At 35.1% G+C, this 20,700-nt stretch overlaps 1 protein-coding gene across 1 annotated transcript in view; it reads right to left on the reverse strand.

Annotated features, from left to right (window-relative positions):
• The window catches only part of HDAC9 (histone deacetylase 9), a 1,013,429-nt gene that overhangs the window by 46,534 nt on the left and 946,195 nt on the right, over positions 1 to 20,700 (reverse strand). The window contains exon 25 of the mRNA XM_061198513.1: positions 4,237 to 4,321. Within this exon, the coding sequence (XP_061054496.1) occupies positions 4,237 to 4,321 (85 nt within the window). The remainder of the gene's footprint in view (positions 1 to 4,236; positions 4,322 to 20,700) is intronic.

Consider the following 20,700-nt stretch of genomic DNA (forward strand, 5'->3'; position numbering starts at 1 on the left):
ACAATAGCCAGGACATGGAAGCAACCTAAGTATCCACTGACAGATGCATGGATAAAGAAGATGTGGCACATATATAAAATGGGATATTACTCAGCCATAAAAAGAAACAAAATTGAGTTATTTGTAGTGAGGTGGATGGACCTAGAGTCTGTCATACAGAGTGAAGTAAGTCAGAAAGAGAAAAACAAATACCTTATGCTAACACATATATATGGAGTATATACCAAAAAAAATGGTTCTGAAGATGCTAGGGGCAGGACAGGAATAAAGACGCAGACGTAGAGAATGGACTTGAGTACACGGGGAGGGGGAAGGGTAAGCTGGGACAAAGTGAGAGAGTGGCACTGACATATATACACTACCAAATGTAAAATCGATAGCGAGTGGGAAGCAGCCACTTAGCAAACAGGGAGATCAGCTCGGTGTTTTGTGACCACCTAGAGGGGTGGGATAAGGGGGGTGGGATAAGGAGCATGGGAGGGAGGAGATATGGGGATATGTGTATACGTATGGCTGATTCACTTTGTTATAAAGCAGAAACTAACACATCATTGTAGAGCAATTATACTCCAATAAAGATGTTAAAAAAAATAAAAGAGTAGCCCCAAAGACACACAATTCAGAGAAACACATAAAAATGTACCACACAGTGGTCAAAGCCACAGTACTGAAGCACTTTCTCTGTGCTTCTGTGATTTTCACCCTATGTCCCAACTGGTGAGAGATCACTGTTATCTTGTGTTTATCTTCCCTTTTACAACCTCAACCCACCATTCAGTTCCTTCTCAACCACAGCTTGAGTTCTCCTTGTGGTGATGTTACTCTCAGTCTTTTTTGGTAAATAATTTTTTTGCATCACCAGCACCTTGATTTTCATCAGGACTGGCTACATAATTAGCAAGGCTCAGTGCAAAATGAAATGTGGGCTCCCTGTCACAAAATACAAATTAGTGAGAATTTTAAGGCAGCAAGAGTAACAGCATTAAACCATGCGTAGGGCCCTTCTAAGTGTGTGGGGCCTGGTTGACTACACTGGTTGAAAGCCCATGAAGCCAGCCCGGATTCTCCCCGGCCAGAATTGGGTCAAGTACCCACTCCTTAACTAATCACTGGTAAGTGGGTTGACAAGTTTAGCCTTGGACTAAGAACAGCTCCTTTGGAGCTGGGCATAAGTTCATCTTCCCCTGAGTTGTAGTGTATCTGGTGGCAAGGATTCATGTGTGAAACCAGGCTTCTTTTGAGTAGACATGAGGAACACATAGTTACTGAGTAGCCAACAACAGTACCCACTATACCATATACTGTATCCATGACTCAGAAGGAGGAATTCTTCTTCAGAAGCTCTCTTTGATGCAAGTTTTGGTTCCCTAGGGACTTGAAGAGTTACTCGAATCAATCCTGCTCACATCTTCCAACTCTCAATTCCCAGGTTTCCATGCACTTCAAACCTCGTCCCTGGTGCCAACCCTGCCTGCAGGTACAAGTGGGGGTGAGAAGACACGGTTCCATCCTCTTGATGATTATCATATAATTAAGGAACCATGACCGAAAGACCATAAAACACACAAAAACTCAAATAATAGAAAAATTTTAAATAAAAATACCACTTAAAATCTACACGTTAGTGCGGAGACTTTACAGAAGTACTGGATTAACAAGCTCTGTGTGGAATCTTCAATATGAGTTTAGGAGGAAATAGATTTTTAAAAAAATTTATTTATTTTATCTTTGGCTGCATTGGGTCTTTGCTGCCGCACGCGAGCTGTCTTCAGTTGCGGCGAGCGGGGGCTACTCTTCTTTGTGGTGCGCGGGCTTCTCATTGCGGTGGCGTCTCTTGTTGCGAGCACGGGCTCTAGGTGCGAGGGCTTCAGTAGTTGTGGCACACAGGCTTCAATAGTTGTGGTGCACAGGCTCTAGAGTGCAGGCTCAGTAGTTGTGGCACACGGGCTTTGTTGCTCCGTGGCATGTGGGATCTTCCCAGACCAGGGCTCGAACCCATGTCCCCTGCCTTGGCAGGTGGATTCTTAACCACTGCACCACAAGGGAAGCCCCAGAAATAGATTTTTAAATGGGGGAAATGGTCAGTGTTGGGTGTTTGAAATGCATTTTGGAGCAAAAGACAGAGATTCACAACCCACAGGGGCAGAATTCTTATACAGCAAATTTTGATAGTTCAGTGAATCCTTTTCAAGAGTCAAACAGGTTTGTTGGGCTAAAGTAGACTGTACAAGTCACTCAAAAATGTCAGTGGTGAAAGGAAAACCATCATGCAGTGGAAAGTCAGTACTGGCAAGTTAGATCCAATGCAACAGACAACAGCATGGTTTCTAAAGACATATATAAACCATGAATTTTTACACCTATGTGAAAACTGACTCTTTTGCTTCTGTTATTTCCTTCAAAACATTCACTCTTTCTTCATCTGGCCAAAATCCTGTTCAGACTGAGACAAGCTGGGACCTGGGACCCTTTGCTGCACTGCTGTAATGCTTGCACCTGGACACACCTCTCTTCAAGCAACAAAATACAAAGAAACTATATGGGACTAAAAATAACTGCGTGCATGCCCAGTTGGGGCAATTCTGGACAAAAGATACAAAGGGACCAAAAAACCCAAGAGCCACTTTTGAAGAGCCTGGAGCAAAAGCAGGGTACTGCGCATGCCCCCTGCACACACCACCACCTAAGGGGTGGGCAAAACACCTAAGCCACCCCTCTGGCCCGACCCCTGGACACACCCCTACCCTCAACCTCATATAAAGAGCAAGCTTACCCACCCTCCTCAGCGAGCGAGCAAACAAAGGAATCTGTTGTTTGTTCTTGCTCCCAGCTGCTGCAGCAGGGGCCCCAATAAAGCCTAGCCTGATTTTCTTGTCTGGCCTCTGATCAATTTCTATTGATTAAGGAGGCCAAGAACCCTGGTCGGTAACAAGACCTTAAGACCAAGGTCAGGCCCTATCACCGGCCAAGGAGCCTTCCTCAAACCTTCCTTGAACCTTCCTCACTTTGCAGTACTTCTCCTTCTGGCTGCAAGGGACTTAAGAAAATGACTGTTTCTTGTCCATGATCTCAGTGCATGCTGTGACTTCTATTGAAATGATCTATTTTAGTGCCTCTCACTCACTGGACTGTAAACCCCCTAATGCTAAAAACTGCCTTATTCCTCTTCTGCGCCTTGCCTTGATAAGTGCTCAAGTTATCATGTATCAACATGTAATAAGTATTTAAGAATGCTTATTGAAAGTGATGTGATCATAATATACATAGGAACAATAATTTTTAATAGTCTGTGTGTATAATGGAAAAACAATACTCAGAAAAAAAAAGAATCGTATGTGTAAAAAGTAGATATTTTTTATGCTGCTGGTGACCTTAATGAAGTATTAGATTAGATTGCATAAGCACCAGATGAACGGATAACATAGAACCCCAGTCACAACCATATCTCCAAATTACTACTTAGCAAGCAAAGACAAGGACTCAGAGATAGATGGAAGGTGGCTTCGCCAGTGGTGTTAAAAAATGCTTCTACAAAAGAGTAGCAAAGCTAAGGGTTTTCTGATCCTCCTTCACACTTAATTTTGCCATTTGGTTTTCCCATTCATGCTGACTTTCATGTCAATTTGTGCTTGCTTTCAGTATGTGTGTGTGTGTGTGTGCGCGTGTGCGCACGCACACTCATGCATGTTATCATCTAAAAAAGAATAATTCCTGAGAAAGTAACAGTGATGTGAAAGGAACTGGGATGGTAAAAAAGTCTCTGACTTTTCCTTTTTGTTCAGTTGGATTTTCTAGCAGGCTTTCTCGTGAACTTTTTCCTCTATTGACAGACTTAAAACCAGTAAATGACTGGTGAATTCCAACATCACTAGGAGATAACTTACCTCAGTTAAGACTGGACAATATAATCACAATTTCTATGTTAATTTCATAGCTCTGAGTAGATACTTAGTGGCAGTAATGGAAAAAAATCCAAACACTTTTGGAAAATATGAGAAAAACAAGGTTCTAAATCTAGAGTCTCTGAATTTCGTTATCAGTGTGAGATAAGATTGCCACATTAACAGCAAGGCAACAACACATTTAGGTATGAATACATAATATGTGGACATTATAATTACTTTAAATATATTCCTTATGTTTGAGAAGCTGAAATATATTTTTCATGTGCTCTAATTCTCAATATAAGCTTAATTAGTACCTTATTAGAAATATTAAAACAATTTAAAGACATACTTTGAATTTCAATGATCTTCTGTAAAGAAATAACGGCATTCATATTCGGAGTTTGTTGGAGAACATCTTCTGCAAGTGGCTCCAGCTGCAAGAATGGTAAATAATGATATGAGCAGAACATTATGACTTTATAGTAAGTTTGACAGAAGCAAACCAAATTGAAACAACCTAAAAAAAAAGCCTGCTCCAAGAACTACTTACCATTTTGCTGATACCAGTTCCAAAAGTGTAGCCAGTTTTATTTTCTGTTTTGCAGCAATGTAATTGAATTCCAAGGGGATTTTCTACTGGTCACAAAACTAATCTATGAAGTCCCTGAAGCAGGTGCATGTCTGTGTATTATTCATTAAAAATCCGAGTTATTTGTGTAATTTTTGCAGGTTCCTGACAAACCAAATTCCATCATGTCTGTATATGCAGCTGGGCCCTGCAAACGAAACCTCAGGGAAGTTGAAGTAGACAGAAGGTGGGCAGTCTATTATCCATACTTTTGTGGTGTTTTTACACCTAACTACCTTACACTTTTGGACACTTCATAGCAGAACGCCACGAGACACAGCTGCTCTTATTCAACTGCTATTGAATAAGTAGTAGAGAAAACGCTCAAATAAAACCAAAAGTAAAATAACTACATTTTCATTTAACTTCCACTGTATTCACATCTATGCAGATAGCCATGTGGAAGCACAGGACAAATTCCTGTCTTGCAAATCTATCCTGATCTTCTGGAATTACGCTGATTTTTCATGGGGAAGCTCAGCAAACATTGTTTTGCAAGAAATGAAGAAGAGCTTTAAATAATTTATGGAGTGTTCTGGCAGAACTAAATCTGATGATGCATCCCTGGGAATACCTTGGTGATGTGGCTTGGTGTGGAGCAGGACAAACTTCATAGCAGAGCACTTGCAAACAAAATAGCTGTCCAGCTATTGTGACCCAGAAAGCGAGGAAAGTAATAATAAAAAGGGATTAACAACAACAAAAAAGTTTTCTTAGAAAATTTAAAGTTAGTAGTCTCAAATAGGCCAAACTATTATATGGCAAGAGTGGGAAACGATGTCACTAGACACTGTGCTAAAACATGAACCCATCTATGTCTCTTCATCTGTAGAAAAAAACTAAAAAACTCAAGGATTCCAAGTTTCCACAGCATGTGTGAGTGAATCTTCCCCCCAGGGTCTCTCTGAATTGATTATTCTATACTTTAATCATGGAATCTAAAACAATAGCACCTTTCTTCCAGATGCCATAGGATAACAGACTAGCTCAGGGATATTTATACATGGGTAAATTCACTAAATATAACTTTCCAGAGTGTTTTTCTTAGCTGCCAAAGAAAAACATTTAAAACATCAAAAGGTTTACTTGCAGTACAGTTTGGCGAGAGGGAAAAAAAAAACCCACAGTGTCAGTGAAAGGTTCTGCAATCTTAAACTCTTAAAATTTGTTAAAAATCATTTTTTAAAAATCTGGTATTTCAGATAGTATCTTCAAAAATATGTTATCCTAGTAACACCCTCTTAACTCAGAGGAATTGCTGAATCATAAACGGAAGGTTACTTGGAAAACTCTTACTCAAGAATTAGACAGGGTTGAGCTACCTTGATCATAAATAATCTTTCCTTTCACTTCTCTCTCAGGGCTTAGAGAAAAATTTTAATAGAAATCAGGTAGACTTTATTAATAAAATGTTCTGAAATATCACTTTATGTTCGAAAACTTAAGAATAAAAGCACAACGTAGTATGAGCATATTTAGTTCTTAAACAAGCTTTCCTGCGACTTCAGGGTAAAATGCTGACAAACGGAAAGGTGCTGGCTACTGGAAAGAAAGCTACAGGCAGATCATTAATGTAAAACCCTCACTTCTGGAACGCTCTCACATTAGGTCTGTGGGCTATTTTTAGGACCTGGGTTATGTAGAAAGTAAACTTGATGCAGGGTGTTGAGAGTAAAAATACAAACAACCCTAAACCTCCAATTTGGAATTGTCAGTTAGATACGATAAAGTTGTGTCTACTTATGAAAGCAACCTAGAGAATTAAGGCAATTACACTGATAATTTAAGCCTCCCAAACCATTTCCCTGCGTATTTTAGGTGAATGTCATTTAGAGGATTTAACCTTCAGTAAATTGCCCCAATTTGTTTCATTTTGAGTGTATACACACAGACAGAGCTGAATTCAGAAAGTTCTCAATGTAGGTTCTTTATTTTTTCTCTAGTAGCTCTGCTGAGAAGGTAATGGGTAATACTCTCAGTTGGCAAGAAGGCAAGCAGCATTTAGAGTCTGTTTTCATAATATTAAAACCTTGTATAGAGGGACCACAGAATTGAGTTGTCTTTTCTAAACGAGTTTGTTGATTTAATAATTCACAGTTATAAGCACTAAAAACATCTGACTGAAGCATCTATTTAATAAATATTTATGAGTATTGGTCATTATTAATAAAATCTAATAACTAACTGTAATAAAATAATATTAAACAAATAGTCATATTTTATAACTTTGGAGCAAAAAATAAGAATATACAGTAAAGCTGTGTTACATATCTAGTTTGGTGGATAAGATGTAGCAAAAACACTGGCAATGAGGCTAATCAATGTTAGTAAGAGTTATTAAAAGATAAACAAGGAAGCAATTTATGCAAACCAGAGAACTTCTGCACGCACAAGTTATACTAAGATAAAACAGATGCAGATGTAGGAAATATCACACACCCATCACGCCGTCTTTGTTGCACAATTCCATCAAGTAATAATAGAGTTATTAGATACACTAGATGATTTTAACACAACTTCTTGACATTTGAAGCTCTCATCTAGGTTTCCTATATCTAAAGCTTAAATTCAATCATTACTTACAGCAATTCTTTATATAAATTTTCAGACTCAGTATAGGGATATTTATTATTCTACATCTTTTACAGAAAGTTGCAATACCCTATTGATACAATTCAGATGTTTGTTAAATTGCACATACCATGTAATTTCTAAGTACTACAGCTATTTTAAAACACCATAAAAATTGGGGCCATTATCATGTTGTGAATAAATAATTTTCAGATTCTGTAGAATCAGATCATTTAAATCATCAAAAATCACTTTAGTTGGCTAAGATGCACTTATGGAAATAGGCAAGGGTATCATCCTTGGAGAAGCTCGAGTAGAAGTTTAAAACTCACTTTGTACTTATGAGACATGAAAATCATCTCTATTATTTTCATGATTCAGAAAAGAACAGGAAAAAAAAGCTAAACAGATTTTGCAAAATATAACAGATACAAGAGGACAGATGCACACATCAACCAAGCAAAGGATCTACTAAGTACTCTTAGCTTTTATATTATGTTCCCCAAATATGCCAAGTATTTTCATACTCTTATACCTTTATTTATTCTGTTCCCTCTGAATTTTATTTTCCCTATCCTTCTTTGAATTGGTGAAACCTTACTAAATCATTCAAGGACTAACACAAACACTGCCTGCTCTGAAATCTTTTCTAAAATCCTCTGATAGAGCAAATTGCTTCCACTCTTTGTCTCCTTTCCACACAAATTATCTTGTTTACTCTACACGTTATATTGTAGTCAGCCATGTGTGTCATTCTCTATTTTGTTGTGAGCAATTTAAAGGCAAAGATAGAGCCTGGTATATAATAGGCATTTAAAAAAAAATGTTGAATGAATGGAGGAATGATTAATTAAAAGAAAACATAGGGAGATAGGCTTTATTTGGCTCTCCATAGCTAACAGACCTACATGGAATACGTTCTTCCACTTGGTTGTCTGCCATAATCAGGGCATGTTTTTAGACTAAAAGAATAGGGAAAACAACAGAGATAATTCATTTTTAAATCAAAATAATTGATTTTTAATTGATGTTTTAATTGAGTTTTAAATTAACCATCCATTTTGTTAAACTAATTTATTAATTCCAATGATGTATAAACAAATAATTTTGTATAGACTTTATACAATCATATCTTCTGTGAATAACAAGAGATTTATTTATTCCACTCCAATCTTTATATTTTTAAATTTCTTTTTCTTACCCTATTGCACTGTCTAGGACCACCAGTGTAATGTTAAAATGAAGCACTAAGAGTGAATATCTTTGTCATGTTTTTTATTTCAAAGAAAAATTCTCATATTTCACCTTTAAATCTGATGCATACTATAGGATGTTTGTAGATATCCTTTATCAAGCTAATAAGTTATTCCCAGTTTATCAAAAGTAGTTCATAATTGAGTGTCTAATTTATCAACAAATTTTTAAACATCTATTGAAATGGTTATATTTCTTCTTCATTCTCTTAATGTGGTGAATTATAACAACTTATTTTGGAATGTTAATATCCTACATTCTTGGCCTAAACACAATTATATTATGGGTTTTTAAGATAATGATGAACTGCTAATATTTTGTTTAGCGTTTTAACTGCTATGCTTATGAGCAGGATTTTCCTGAAATATTCTTTTCTTATAATGTTCTTTTGAGCTTGGGTGTCAATAGTATACTAGCCTCAAAAATCAGTTATGAAGTGTTCTCTTCCCATCTTCCCCTTTACCCTAGAACAGTATAAATTATGAGCAGAATTCACTGGTGAAGCTATATGGGCCTGGTGTTTTCTGTTGGTATATCTGGTATTGAAGATTCAATTTTGTTAATTATGGTAGCATTCAAATTTTCTGTCTTTTTGATTCAGTTTATTTTTACAAGAATTTTTCCATTTCAAATAAAATTTCAATTTTCTTTTACATGAAGTTTTTTTTTTAATATTTTCTTGTAATCATTTTAATACATTAAAATCTGTGGTAAAGTCCTTTTTTCCATTCAGAGTGCTGTTAATGTATGACTTTTCTTTCAATCAGTCTTTCTAGAGTGCTATCAATTTTGTTAATTATTTCAAAGAACTAAAATTTGACATTTTAATTCTTATATATTGTATGCTTATTTTTATTTCATTGTTTCTTTATATTTAAGTCACTCATTTCATGTTTAATTTGTTGCTTTGATTTCCTAATTTCTTGAGTTGCGTGTTTCTATCTGTAATTTTAAACTTTCTTCTATTCTAGTATATACATTTAAAGCTTTACATGTGTTTCTAAATTCAGCTTATACATATTACACTTTTGATATTTCATATTTTCATAATTATTCAGCTCAAAATACTAAATTTACTGTGATTTCTTTGACACATAAGAGATTGTATTTTGAAATCTCCAAATATATGAGATTTTCCAATTATCTTTTTATTTCAAATTATACAACCACTTTTTTAAAGTTTTGTTTTATACTTCATCTTTTTATTTTACATCATTGGTATTTTGTTTTATTTTTTAATTTAATTTTATTGTAGTAAGAACACTGAACATGAGATCTAACTACTTAAACAGATTTTTTAAGTGTATAGTACACTATTAATGACTATAGGTACAATGTTATAGAGCAGTTCTCTAGAGCTTATTCATCTTGCTTGACTGAAACACTATGTCCATTGATGAGTAACTCCCCAATTCTCCCTCTCCTCATCTGCTGACAACCACCATTCCACTCTTTGATTCAATGAATTTGATTATTTTATATACCTTATATAAGTGGAATCATACAGTATTTGTCTTTCTGCAACTGGATTATTTCACTTAGCATAATGTCTTCAAGGTTTATCCAAGTTGTTGCATATTGCAGAATTTCCTTCCTTTTAAAGACTGAATACTATTCCATTGTATGTATATACCATTTTCTTATCCATTCATCTGTCAATGAACATTTAGCTGGTGTCCACATCTTGGCTATGGTGAATAGGGCTGCAGTATTCATAGTGCTAATATCTCTCTGAGATCCTGATTTTGATTCTTTTGGATAAATACCCAAAAGTGGGACTGCTGGATCACATGGTAGTTCTATATTTAATTTTTTGAGAGCCCTCTATACTGTTTTCCATAGCAGTTGCACCATTTTGTATCCCCACCAACAGAATGCAAGCATTCTAATTTCTCCACGTCCTTGCCAACACTTGTTGTCTTTGGGTTTTGTTTTTTTTTAAAATAATCGTCATCCTGATATTCTGACAGATGTGAAGTGATATCTCATTGTGGTTTTGATTTACATTTCCCTGATGATTAGTGATGCTAAGCATTTCTCATATACCTGTTGGCCATTTGTATGTCTTCTTTGGAGAAATGTCTATTTAAGTCCTTAGCCCATTTTAAAATCAGGTTTACTATATTTTACTACTGAGCTGTTAAGAGTTCCTTATATATTTTGGAGATGAACACCTTATCAGATATATGGTTTGGACATATTATCTCCCATTCCATAGATTGCCTTTTTACTCTGTTGAATGTCTTCTTTGTTGTTCAGAAGCTTTTCAGTTTGATGACGTCCCACTAGTTTATTCTGTTTTGTTGCCAATGCTTTTGGTGTCATATCCATGAAATCAATGCCGAGACCAAAGTCATAAAAGTTTACCCTTATTTTTTTTTTAAGGATTTTTATAGTTTGAGGTCTTATGTTAAAGTATTTAACTCCTTACCCATTTATTTTTGTGCATGGTATAAGATAAGGGTCCAGTTTCATTCTTTTACAAGTGGATATCTAGTTTTCCCCATACTATTTGTTCAAGAGATTATCCCTTCTCTCTTTTGTATTCTTAGCACTCTTTTGAAGATCAGTTGACCATATATGTGTGGATTTATTTCTGTACTTTCTATTCTGTTCCCTTGGTCTGTATGTCTGTTTTTATGGCAGTACCCTACTGTTTTGATTACTGTAGCTTTGTCATATATTTTGAAATCAGGACATATGATGCTTCCAACTTTGTTCTTCTTTCTCAATATTGCTTTTTTATTTGTGGTCCTTTGTGATTCCATATGAATTTTAGAATTTTTTTCCTATTTCTGTAAAAAATGCTACAGTATTGGGATTTTGATAGGAATTGTAATTGAATCTCTTGATTACTTTGGGTAGTAAGGGCATTTTTACAATATTAAGTCTTCCAATCCATGAACATGGGGTATCTTTCCATTTGTTATATAATATAGATTCTAGTTTAGTTTCACTATGATGAGAGATTATACTCTGTTTGAAATCCATTAGTTGAAATTTACTGAAACTTGCTTTATACCCCCAAATATGGTCTATTTTTGAAAACTTTACATGTGTCCTTGAAAAGAATGATAGTCTGCAGTTACTGGGTAAAGCCTATTATTTATTTCAATTAGGGCAGGTTTATTAAGGTGTTTAAGTCTTATACATACCCCCCTTTTTTACTGTCTTCTTTCTCTATCAGCTGCTGAAAGAGGTGTCTTAAAGTCTGTCACTATGATTGTGGTATTAACTATTTTTTCCATTTGTTTCATTCAACTTTTGCTTGATATGTTTTGAAGCTGTGTTATTAAAACACAATTTTAAGTTGTTTTATCCTACCAGTTAATAGAATATTTTACCACTATGAAGCATCTCTAACTCTAGTTCTTTTTTTGTCTTAACATCCACTTAAGTGGTACTGATACAGCCATGTAAGCTTTCATTCAGTAAGTTAATGTAGTTTAATTTTTTCTTCATTAAAAATTTTTTAAAATTATTTATTTATTTATTTATTTAATCTTTGGCTGCATTGGGTCGTCGTTGCTGTGCATGGGCTTTCTCTAGTTGCGGCAAGTGGGGGCTACTCTTCGTTGTGGTGCGCAGGCTTCTCACTGCAGGGGCTTCTCTTGTTGTGGAGCATTGGCTCTAGGCACGTGGGCTTCAGTAGTTGTGGCGCACGGGCTTCAGTAGTTGTGGCGCACGGGCTTAGCTGCTCCACGGCATGTGGTATCCTCCCAGGGCATGTGGGATCCTCCCGGACCAGGGATCGAACTTGTGTCCCCTGCATTGGCAGGCGGATTCTTAAGCACTGTGCCACCAGGGAAGTCCCTTTTCTTCATTTTTTATATTCGAACTTTATCACTATGTCACAGAAAGTGTCCCTTTAAACAGCACATTTTATTACTATGTGATAATCTTTGCTTTTATTGGTGAACTAAATCCATTTATATGTGTCTTGTGAAATTGCACAAGGTGATTCTAAAATTGTACATGAAAACACAAAGGGGACAAATGTAACCAAGACTGTCTTGAAGAAAAACAAACTGGGAGATTTGTTTTACTAGATATCAAGATTGCTTATAACACTATGTAAGTGAAGACAGTCTGATAATGTCTCAAGGATAGATAATGAGACCTGCAGAAAAGACTAGAGTCTCCATGTATATATGGATAAAGATACCACTGCTGAGCCATAAGGAATGAATGGCCTTTTCAATAAATGGTACTTGATCAACTATATATCCACATTAAAAAAAACTTGACTTCTACATTATGCCATATACATATGCAATTCCTGAAGAACTGCACATCTGAATGTTCAAGTCAAAAATCTTTAAGAAGAGAATAGAGAGAATACTTTCATGATTTTGGGTATACAGAAAGAATATATAAACAGAACACAAAAAGAACTAATCCCAAAGGAAATGATTGATAAATTGTACTACATTGAAAATTATTTTTATTTATCAAAGGACATGATTAAGACAGTAAAAAGACAGACAAGGTATTTCAACATATGAAACCAACAACAGAATCTATAAAGAACTGCTCAGGGCTTCCCTGGTGGTGCAGTGGTTAAGAATCCATTTGCCAATGCAGGGGACAAGGGTTCAAGCCCTGGTCTGGGAAGATCCCACATGCCGTGGAGCAACTAAGCCTGTGCGCCACAACTACTGAGCCTGCGCTCTGGAGCCCATGAGCCACAACTACTGAGTCCACATGCCACAACTACTGAAGCTCGTGTGCCTAGAGCACATGCTCTGCAACAAGAGAAGCCACTGCAATAAGAAGACCGTGCACCGCAATGAAGAGTAGCCCCTGCACGCCGCAACTAAAGAAAGACTGCGCAGCTACGAAGACCCAGCACAGCCAAAAATAAATAAATAAAATAAATAAATTTATTAAAAAAAAAAAAAGAACTGCTCAAATAAGTAAGAAAGTGTCCATCTGAAAGTAAACAAAAACTTGAATAGGTGCTTCAAAAATGGTATGTATAAATAATAAATAGATGAAGAGCTGTTTTGGTTAATTAGTATTCTGGAAGAGCAAAGCCATGATGATATACTACTACACACACAACAAAAATGTCTAAAATTTTAAAAGACTGCTAATACCAAGTTTTGGAAGGACACAGAACAATGGAAATAGTCATATGCTGCTGATAGAGTATGAATTGTGACAACCCCTATGGAAAGCAGTTTGGTATTATCTACAAAGATTAAATGCATGCATACCCCGTGACCTAGCAATACTACTTTTAGATATATACTCAACAGAAATGTGTGTACAAATGTACCAAAAAACATTTATAAAATGTCTATCACAGTACTGTTCACAACAGCCCCAAAACTAGAAAAATTCCCTCTATTCATTAAAAGTAGAATAGATAAATAAACCATGACATTGTTCTGGAAAGTCTTTTTATGGAATCTAATACTATATAATGATGAAAATGAATAAACTATAGCTTATTGCACAAGTATGGATGAATCTCACAATGTTGAGCAAAAGAAGTTATATATATATAATCATATATATATGTGTATATATATATATATATGATTTCATGTATACAAAGCTCAAAAACAGGTAAATTAAAATCTTATGTTAGAAACCAGAAAATTGGTTACTTTCAGAGAAGAGAAAGGAAGTACTGATTGGGAAAGTGTGTATGTGATCTACTGAGGTGCTGACATTATTCTGTTTATTGACCTGGTTGATAGTTATATATGTGTTCTATTTGTGATATTTCATTGCATTGTACATTCATGTCTAATGCAGTTTTCTGTATGAATATTATATCTTATCATTAAAAGCAGTTTAAAAAGAGAATATGTTTTATGACATAAGGGAATAGGGAAACTAAGTCTGGTTCTTGAGTCCATGCTTTTTCTACTATATTATGGTGCATCTAAGAAAAAAAGTGAGATTATACGTTTTGCAGCAAGGACAAGTTACATTCTTAGATACAGGCCACAAATTCACTTATAAAGGGAACGGAAAGTCCCCTATAACATGCAAAGCAACTCAGAAAAAAAATGCAGAAAAGGTTCAGTTGTCAGGATCAAAGATCTTGTGGAACGTTGGAAGAATATGATGATCAAGACCAAGAGGATAAGAGAAGCAGAGTGCCGTGAAGACCTGCCTCTCCATGCTGATGAACTATTCTGGATTCCCTAGTGAGGAGGGATTGGTGGTTAAAACTCAGCTCTCATTGAAATAATTATCTTAGAGATGCCTGCAATTAGTTGTATATGTTTAATTTGATTGCTTAAGTAAACCTGGATATAATTCTATCCATATTGTGATTCATGAGTCATTCTCAAAATAACCCCTTTTACTCATTTGGAGTCATTAAAATTCTTGACCAAATAGATGGGAAAAAAAAGTAAATCAGAATAGATTCTACTGATAATCAAGTTACTATACTGACAGACTATTGCGATTGTTCAGACTGAGTCTGCCTGCAACCTACCTTCATATAGACAATCGTGATATCACACAGCAATAAAGATACATCTCTGGCCAAGAGAAGTGATATAAACCTAACAAGTCTTATGAGACTATCAGGAGGACCAAGAGGCAAAGGGTACAGTCAGGGCCATTCAGCTCACAGGAGATACTGAAGGAATTCCTTTAATAAAATATGAGGGACAGCGGGGCTAGACTCTGAGATTATTACATGGTTATTATTCTATTAGTTGAGTTTTATCCAAAACTACCCCAGCTTAGATAAATGTAGGTTATACAATATATTGGCCAATGAATGGAAGGAAGAAGACTATGAGGAAGTGCCTCTATCCACTATCATATCCAAATAGTATACCACAGTTTCCATGATACTTAACCATGGGAAGTTTGGACATAATGGCATATTTAAGCATCTATGGCAATAACTAGCTAAATAATTAAAAATGAACTTAAAGGTAAAAAGAAGGAGGCACAGTGGTCTATTAGAAAGAGAATAATGAATACAATTAGTTGGATAATTCACACTATCAATATTTTGTTTAAACATTGAGGTAAGAGTATAAATATGCAATATAATGAGAAAATATTCCAAATCACACAGTTGAGTTAGGAAAATACTATATATATTAAAAGGTACATGTTAAACTGAAGTTTCAATAACATTTAAGAGATGTGCGGTCAGCGCTTTATGTGTAGTTTCCTAATGTAATGTCCATAGTCTAGACATCAATTGTTATAAAAAGAGGCTTAATTCCTCTTATATGCAAAAAATCTTGTTTCCTTGTCCCTGTTTTGCAAATAAGTTTAAATCTGATAATTATACTTTGTAACTCCTCATGTTTCACTGTCTTTTATTCTTGTTTGTCTTACCCTCATTTGCTTTTTTATTTTGTCTATTTCAGTCTGCTGATATGCATGTTTTAAACTGTTTTTCCTTAATTTTTTTGTTACGTAAAGAGATTTTTACTATACTGTGTTTGAAATATTGACTTTTCTGCTAAGAAGACCTGTTTCATATCATGCAGCAGTGGTACAGTGGTAAATGTTTAACAGCTGACTGTCAAAAAAAATAGTTGTAATTTGTAGCATTTGCTGATTTCCATGGTGTAAATACTCCCACCATAGCCTATTTCAAGCTAACAATGTCATATCACTGAACTCAGATTTGAGCAGAGATACACACACTTAGCACTCACAAGCCATTAAGAGACAGCTCTAACATATCAGTAATAGGCTATTATTTTGTTTGTTGATAATCTGGGGGAAATTGTTCCTAACAATTATTTCCTTAATAAACTTTTGTTTTCTTGCATGAGATTGCCTTATTCAAAACGCATACACTGTTTTGTCGTTATTTTACCACAAAGGATGGGACTCATTTGTTCAAGTCTTCCGTATTATCCACAGGAATTCTAATTCCTTACAGTGTTCCATTCCACTGATCCAACCTCATTATTCACTTTTATTCCACTCAAAGTATCCTCTCCTCTGCCACAAACAAACAAGCCCAAAAAGAGTCATCCACAATTCCAAGAAGTCTTAATGTCTTTATCTATGTATCTCCACTACAAGAGAGAAATTCTTTGCTTTGATTTCAGCTTGTCAAATTATCATTTTTATTCAAGATCAAAGTTAAAAGTTACTTCCTCTATTAAAATATTCCTCCATCCTTTCAGTTAAAAATAATGGGTCCTACATTACACTCCCAAAGTACTTTGTTTATATTTCTTTTACTTTCACTTGTATCAGAACTTACGGGTATAAAATTGATGTCCAATAAAAGACTACTGAATGAATAGACAGACAAATGAATATCATAACATGTTTACTTCACCACTGAAAAGAAATGCTTTCTCTCTTTTATTGGTAACCAGAACCCTATGAAGTGTCCAGGTTCCCAGCCCACATTCCTTTTAACACCTTCTAAAAAGCCTAAAGACAATCAGTACAGAAGATCTGCATGATGGAGTTTTGAGTTATCCAGATAACTTCTAGTATATTTGGCATTTTCTAAAACAGATAAACAGAAAACTCCACAATCACTTTGGCTCTACTTCTCATAAGTTTTTAAGAAATGCAAATTCATAGGCTATATCTATCAATACAACAGAGAATATCTTCAAATAATATTTTCCAAAACATTTTAACTCTTTAGATCATCCATACACTTTTTCAGAGTGCGGATAGGTTTCAAAGTCTAAGAAAAGACCATGAAAAACATTATTCTGGATTATCACACATTTTCCCTGTAGTCACTTCTCCCTTTCTCGACTTATGACTTGCAACTATTTAGGAGCTTGTAAGCTTTCCCAGATTCACACCAATTCCCCGATGGAGTCAGGCATACATCATCTAAAGGATGAAAAAGATGGTAAAATGGCTCATCCATTCAAAATCTAATACAAACAAACCCCTGATGAGCAACTCATACAACAACATCTCAACAGTTCACCTCAGTGGTGGTTGTCAACACTTAAGTCAATTCAAGAGATTTTTCAGCACCTTTAGAGCAAAAGTCATCTTGGAAAGATTATAAACATACACAATCACTAAGTGTAGCCACTGTTGCTGAAATCAAGTCAAATAAAAGCAGCTGAGCCTAGTCAACAGGAGATAGCAGTTATTACAAAAAGAGGAGAAATGAGAGAGAGGAAGGCAAGTAGCGAAAGAAAGAGAGAGAGAGAGAGAGAGAGAGAGAAAGGAGGGAAGGAAGAAAGGCCTAGAAGCCAAACCTTAGTAAGAGTGAGGGAGATCAAGAAAAGACATGCTGTAGACTCAAATGTTAAGTGCAGAACCTTCAGTACCAGAGGCTGTAGCATCATCTCAACAGCTTCCATGTCTATGGCAATTTTTTTTTTCTCTAACAAGCTTAAAACAAATCATTTATTCTGTTTTGACAGGTGGTCTTTTAATGGCCACGCTCTCAACTCACTACTCAAGGCTCTTAGTGCTATATGTACTCTTCTTTCTTTTACCTATCTTAAGTTTTTCAATGTTTTTATTTTAAATTCCATAGGAATGCCAACTGCTTAAGCTTTTCTCACCTCCTAAGAAAATTTCTTTCAGAGGAAGCAACCCAGGGTGCTGCTAATTGGCTTTGCATAACAGTAGGCAAATGTGGCCTTAAAGCAACTGTGACATTGTTTGCCAGCCAGCACAAATGCAGATTACCAAAATCAGTGTCTCTGAGAACCTCACAGATGTTTCTATTACTGTAACTAACAAACGATGTGACTATTCACATAGGTATCTCTGATGCTAGTCCAAGCAACCTGATTCTTCACATTTAGATAGTCACTTTAATTTCTTACAATCCTCAAGCTGGAGTTTCTAAGTGCTTCATTAAAGAAGTTCAAAAATATTCATCATACAGTGATTGGACTGATAAATCTAAGTCCTGAACTTTGCCAACAAAAAGGAAAAAAATGGACGTCAGGTATGTCTTCAAAATCAGTTGCCTCAAGGCATTTCCTGTATCATGCTCAAATTAGTTTTAATCCAATAGTATATTATTTTGACTGACCTTGTGCATATTTCTTAAAAGAATAGTTAAGAGATGTTTTGCTAACTAGATCAATTTCATGATAAAAAAAATATTTAAAAAGAAGAAATGCCTATTTTGGGTGTAACACTCAGATAACTTAATTTTTTAAAAAAAATCAAGTTTGTGGTACCCATCTATGTATCTACATTGAGATGCAGAGCCAAGAGTTCCTGCTGATTTTACAATCCCTTTGGGTTATGTAATACATATTATTCTGCTGATAATAAGCCATATGAAGCAGCATTTTGCTGTATTGACATGGCCTGGCCAAGAACAACAAGGAAAAGAAATAGCATTCAAAAAACTGGCAAAATGTTTATGAACTCTAAATCCTCTGCACATGAATAAATACATCTGACAAAGTGCAGAGTCTCTCAAAAAAGCCCTTCTTGACCTTCCTAATTTGAGTTCAATTGCATGTTCAGTGTTGAGAAGCCAGTGTATGTTCTGCCAATGTTTTAAGCTCAAGCTTTACTACATTTTGTTATTTGTAAAAGTGAAATCCCAGATAATAAGTTATAATTGCCCTATTAATCACTTGAAAAGGGAGTTTGGAGGGAAAGTGGGATTTGAAATTGCAATAATTGGTATCCTGAAAGACATCCTTTTTTATTTTCTTACCTAGAGCCTACCACGTACTACTATGAAAACGACATGTATGCACTTTTTTTCAATGGTGAGGTACAAGCACTATGCCTTATATATTAGTTTTTCTAAGGGAATGAAACTTAAAACTTCAGTGTAGTGATGCTGTTAGTCATGATGACCTTTGAACTGGAAAAAAATACAGAAAACCAGGCCATGGACTATAAATTATATTGTCAATGAAAGAGAGAAGAACTTTTTGTTTCATAAGTTGTTTCAAGTATTACATTTTCATTTCCTTTTTTCAAATGAATTATAATGTACAACACATATGTATTTTTCTTCCATTTTTCATTTAAAAAATCATTCTTTCTCTTAGCTTTGTTTCTCTGTGTATTGATAGACCTGACACACCAAAATTTACCTTTCAAAGTTCAATATACCAAATCCATCTGTTACCCTTAAAGTATTTTGTGAAAAATCTATATTTTTGCTTATATCCCTAAGATATCTCAATTAAAAAAGAAAGACATAGATTACTTAAATCTCTCTTGTTTAGTTCATAATGAACAAATTTTAGATCGTGCTTATGTAATTGAAGACAGCCAATGAAAAGGAACAGGTAGTATTTAGGGTATTATAATAACTAAATCAAATTTACTATAAGTCATCCAGATAATTGAAGTTGATTAAATAGTCAATGTAGCCAAAAAAAATCATTTAGTTTATCACTTACTGGAATTTTTAGCATTTATACACACATGTGGGCATGTTTAAGATTGGCCAATGGTACTTTTATCCCTTCCTCTATTTCAAGCCTGGTCTTTCTAAAAACATAGAGAAAAGGCATAGGTCTCAAACTTTAAATTAGGTGACCTCCCTCTAATGTCAGTAACTGTTGTATGAAAACAGTGTCTTTGATCTCTAGGTATCGCTCATATAATAAAATGATCAAAGACATCCTAGTCAAATGAGCATACAAGGGAAGGAAGGTACAAAACACATCCATTTTGCTTTTTTAGTAAATTCAGATAAATTAAGAAAAACATGTAACTCCATACAACTAACTTGCATCTGTCCTGAAATACAATCATCTTTTAAAGAAAGAGACCACAGGAAAAATTATTCCATCTTCATTGGAAATCCTCCCTTGGAAGAAGGGAGTGGGCCAAGTGCAGAGATTACAAGAGCACAGAGATAGAATCTCATTTGAATGAATGTGTTCATATAGAGCCAGTGAAATCCATACTTTCTTTTCACATAGTTGGAAAAGTAGTTGGCTTTTGCAACTGGGTAACATTTCTTTCTGGGCAGGTCAATCATCCATGGAGCCACAATCCACAACATACTGTGATTTTCTGCACATCTGGTGTAAGCCTTTGCATGCAAATATTAAAACCAGTCTACTTCCTTAAAATGTTTCTATATTTAAAATGAAATAAGTAATTTGAGAATATAGGTGAATATGCAAAATATGTTATCTGGTAGGCAAATAGAACAGCCCAACATTAACTGATAAGGTAGAAGTAGTATTCATTTTTTGCACTCCCTTATTTCAATGAAAAACAAAAAAAACCAAAAAATAAAACCTCAACATTCTGTTTGATGTTATTTGTTCATAGGAATCTCAGAAATATTCTAATATTTAGAAAATCTTAGACACCATGACCTATGTGTGATATGAATTAGCAGTCCACTAATAACAACATTAATCACCAGATAGTTACATCCTTTGAGTTACTGTGCTGTCTAATATTACACGACAGAGTAAAGAC

Source organism: Eubalaena glacialis, chromosome 8, assembly GCF_028564815.1.
Source record: "Eubalaena glacialis isolate mEubGla1 chromosome 8, mEubGla1.1.hap2.+ XY, whole genome shotgun sequence".
NCBI lineage: Eukaryota > Metazoa > Chordata > Mammalia > Artiodactyla > Balaenidae > Eubalaena > Eubalaena glacialis.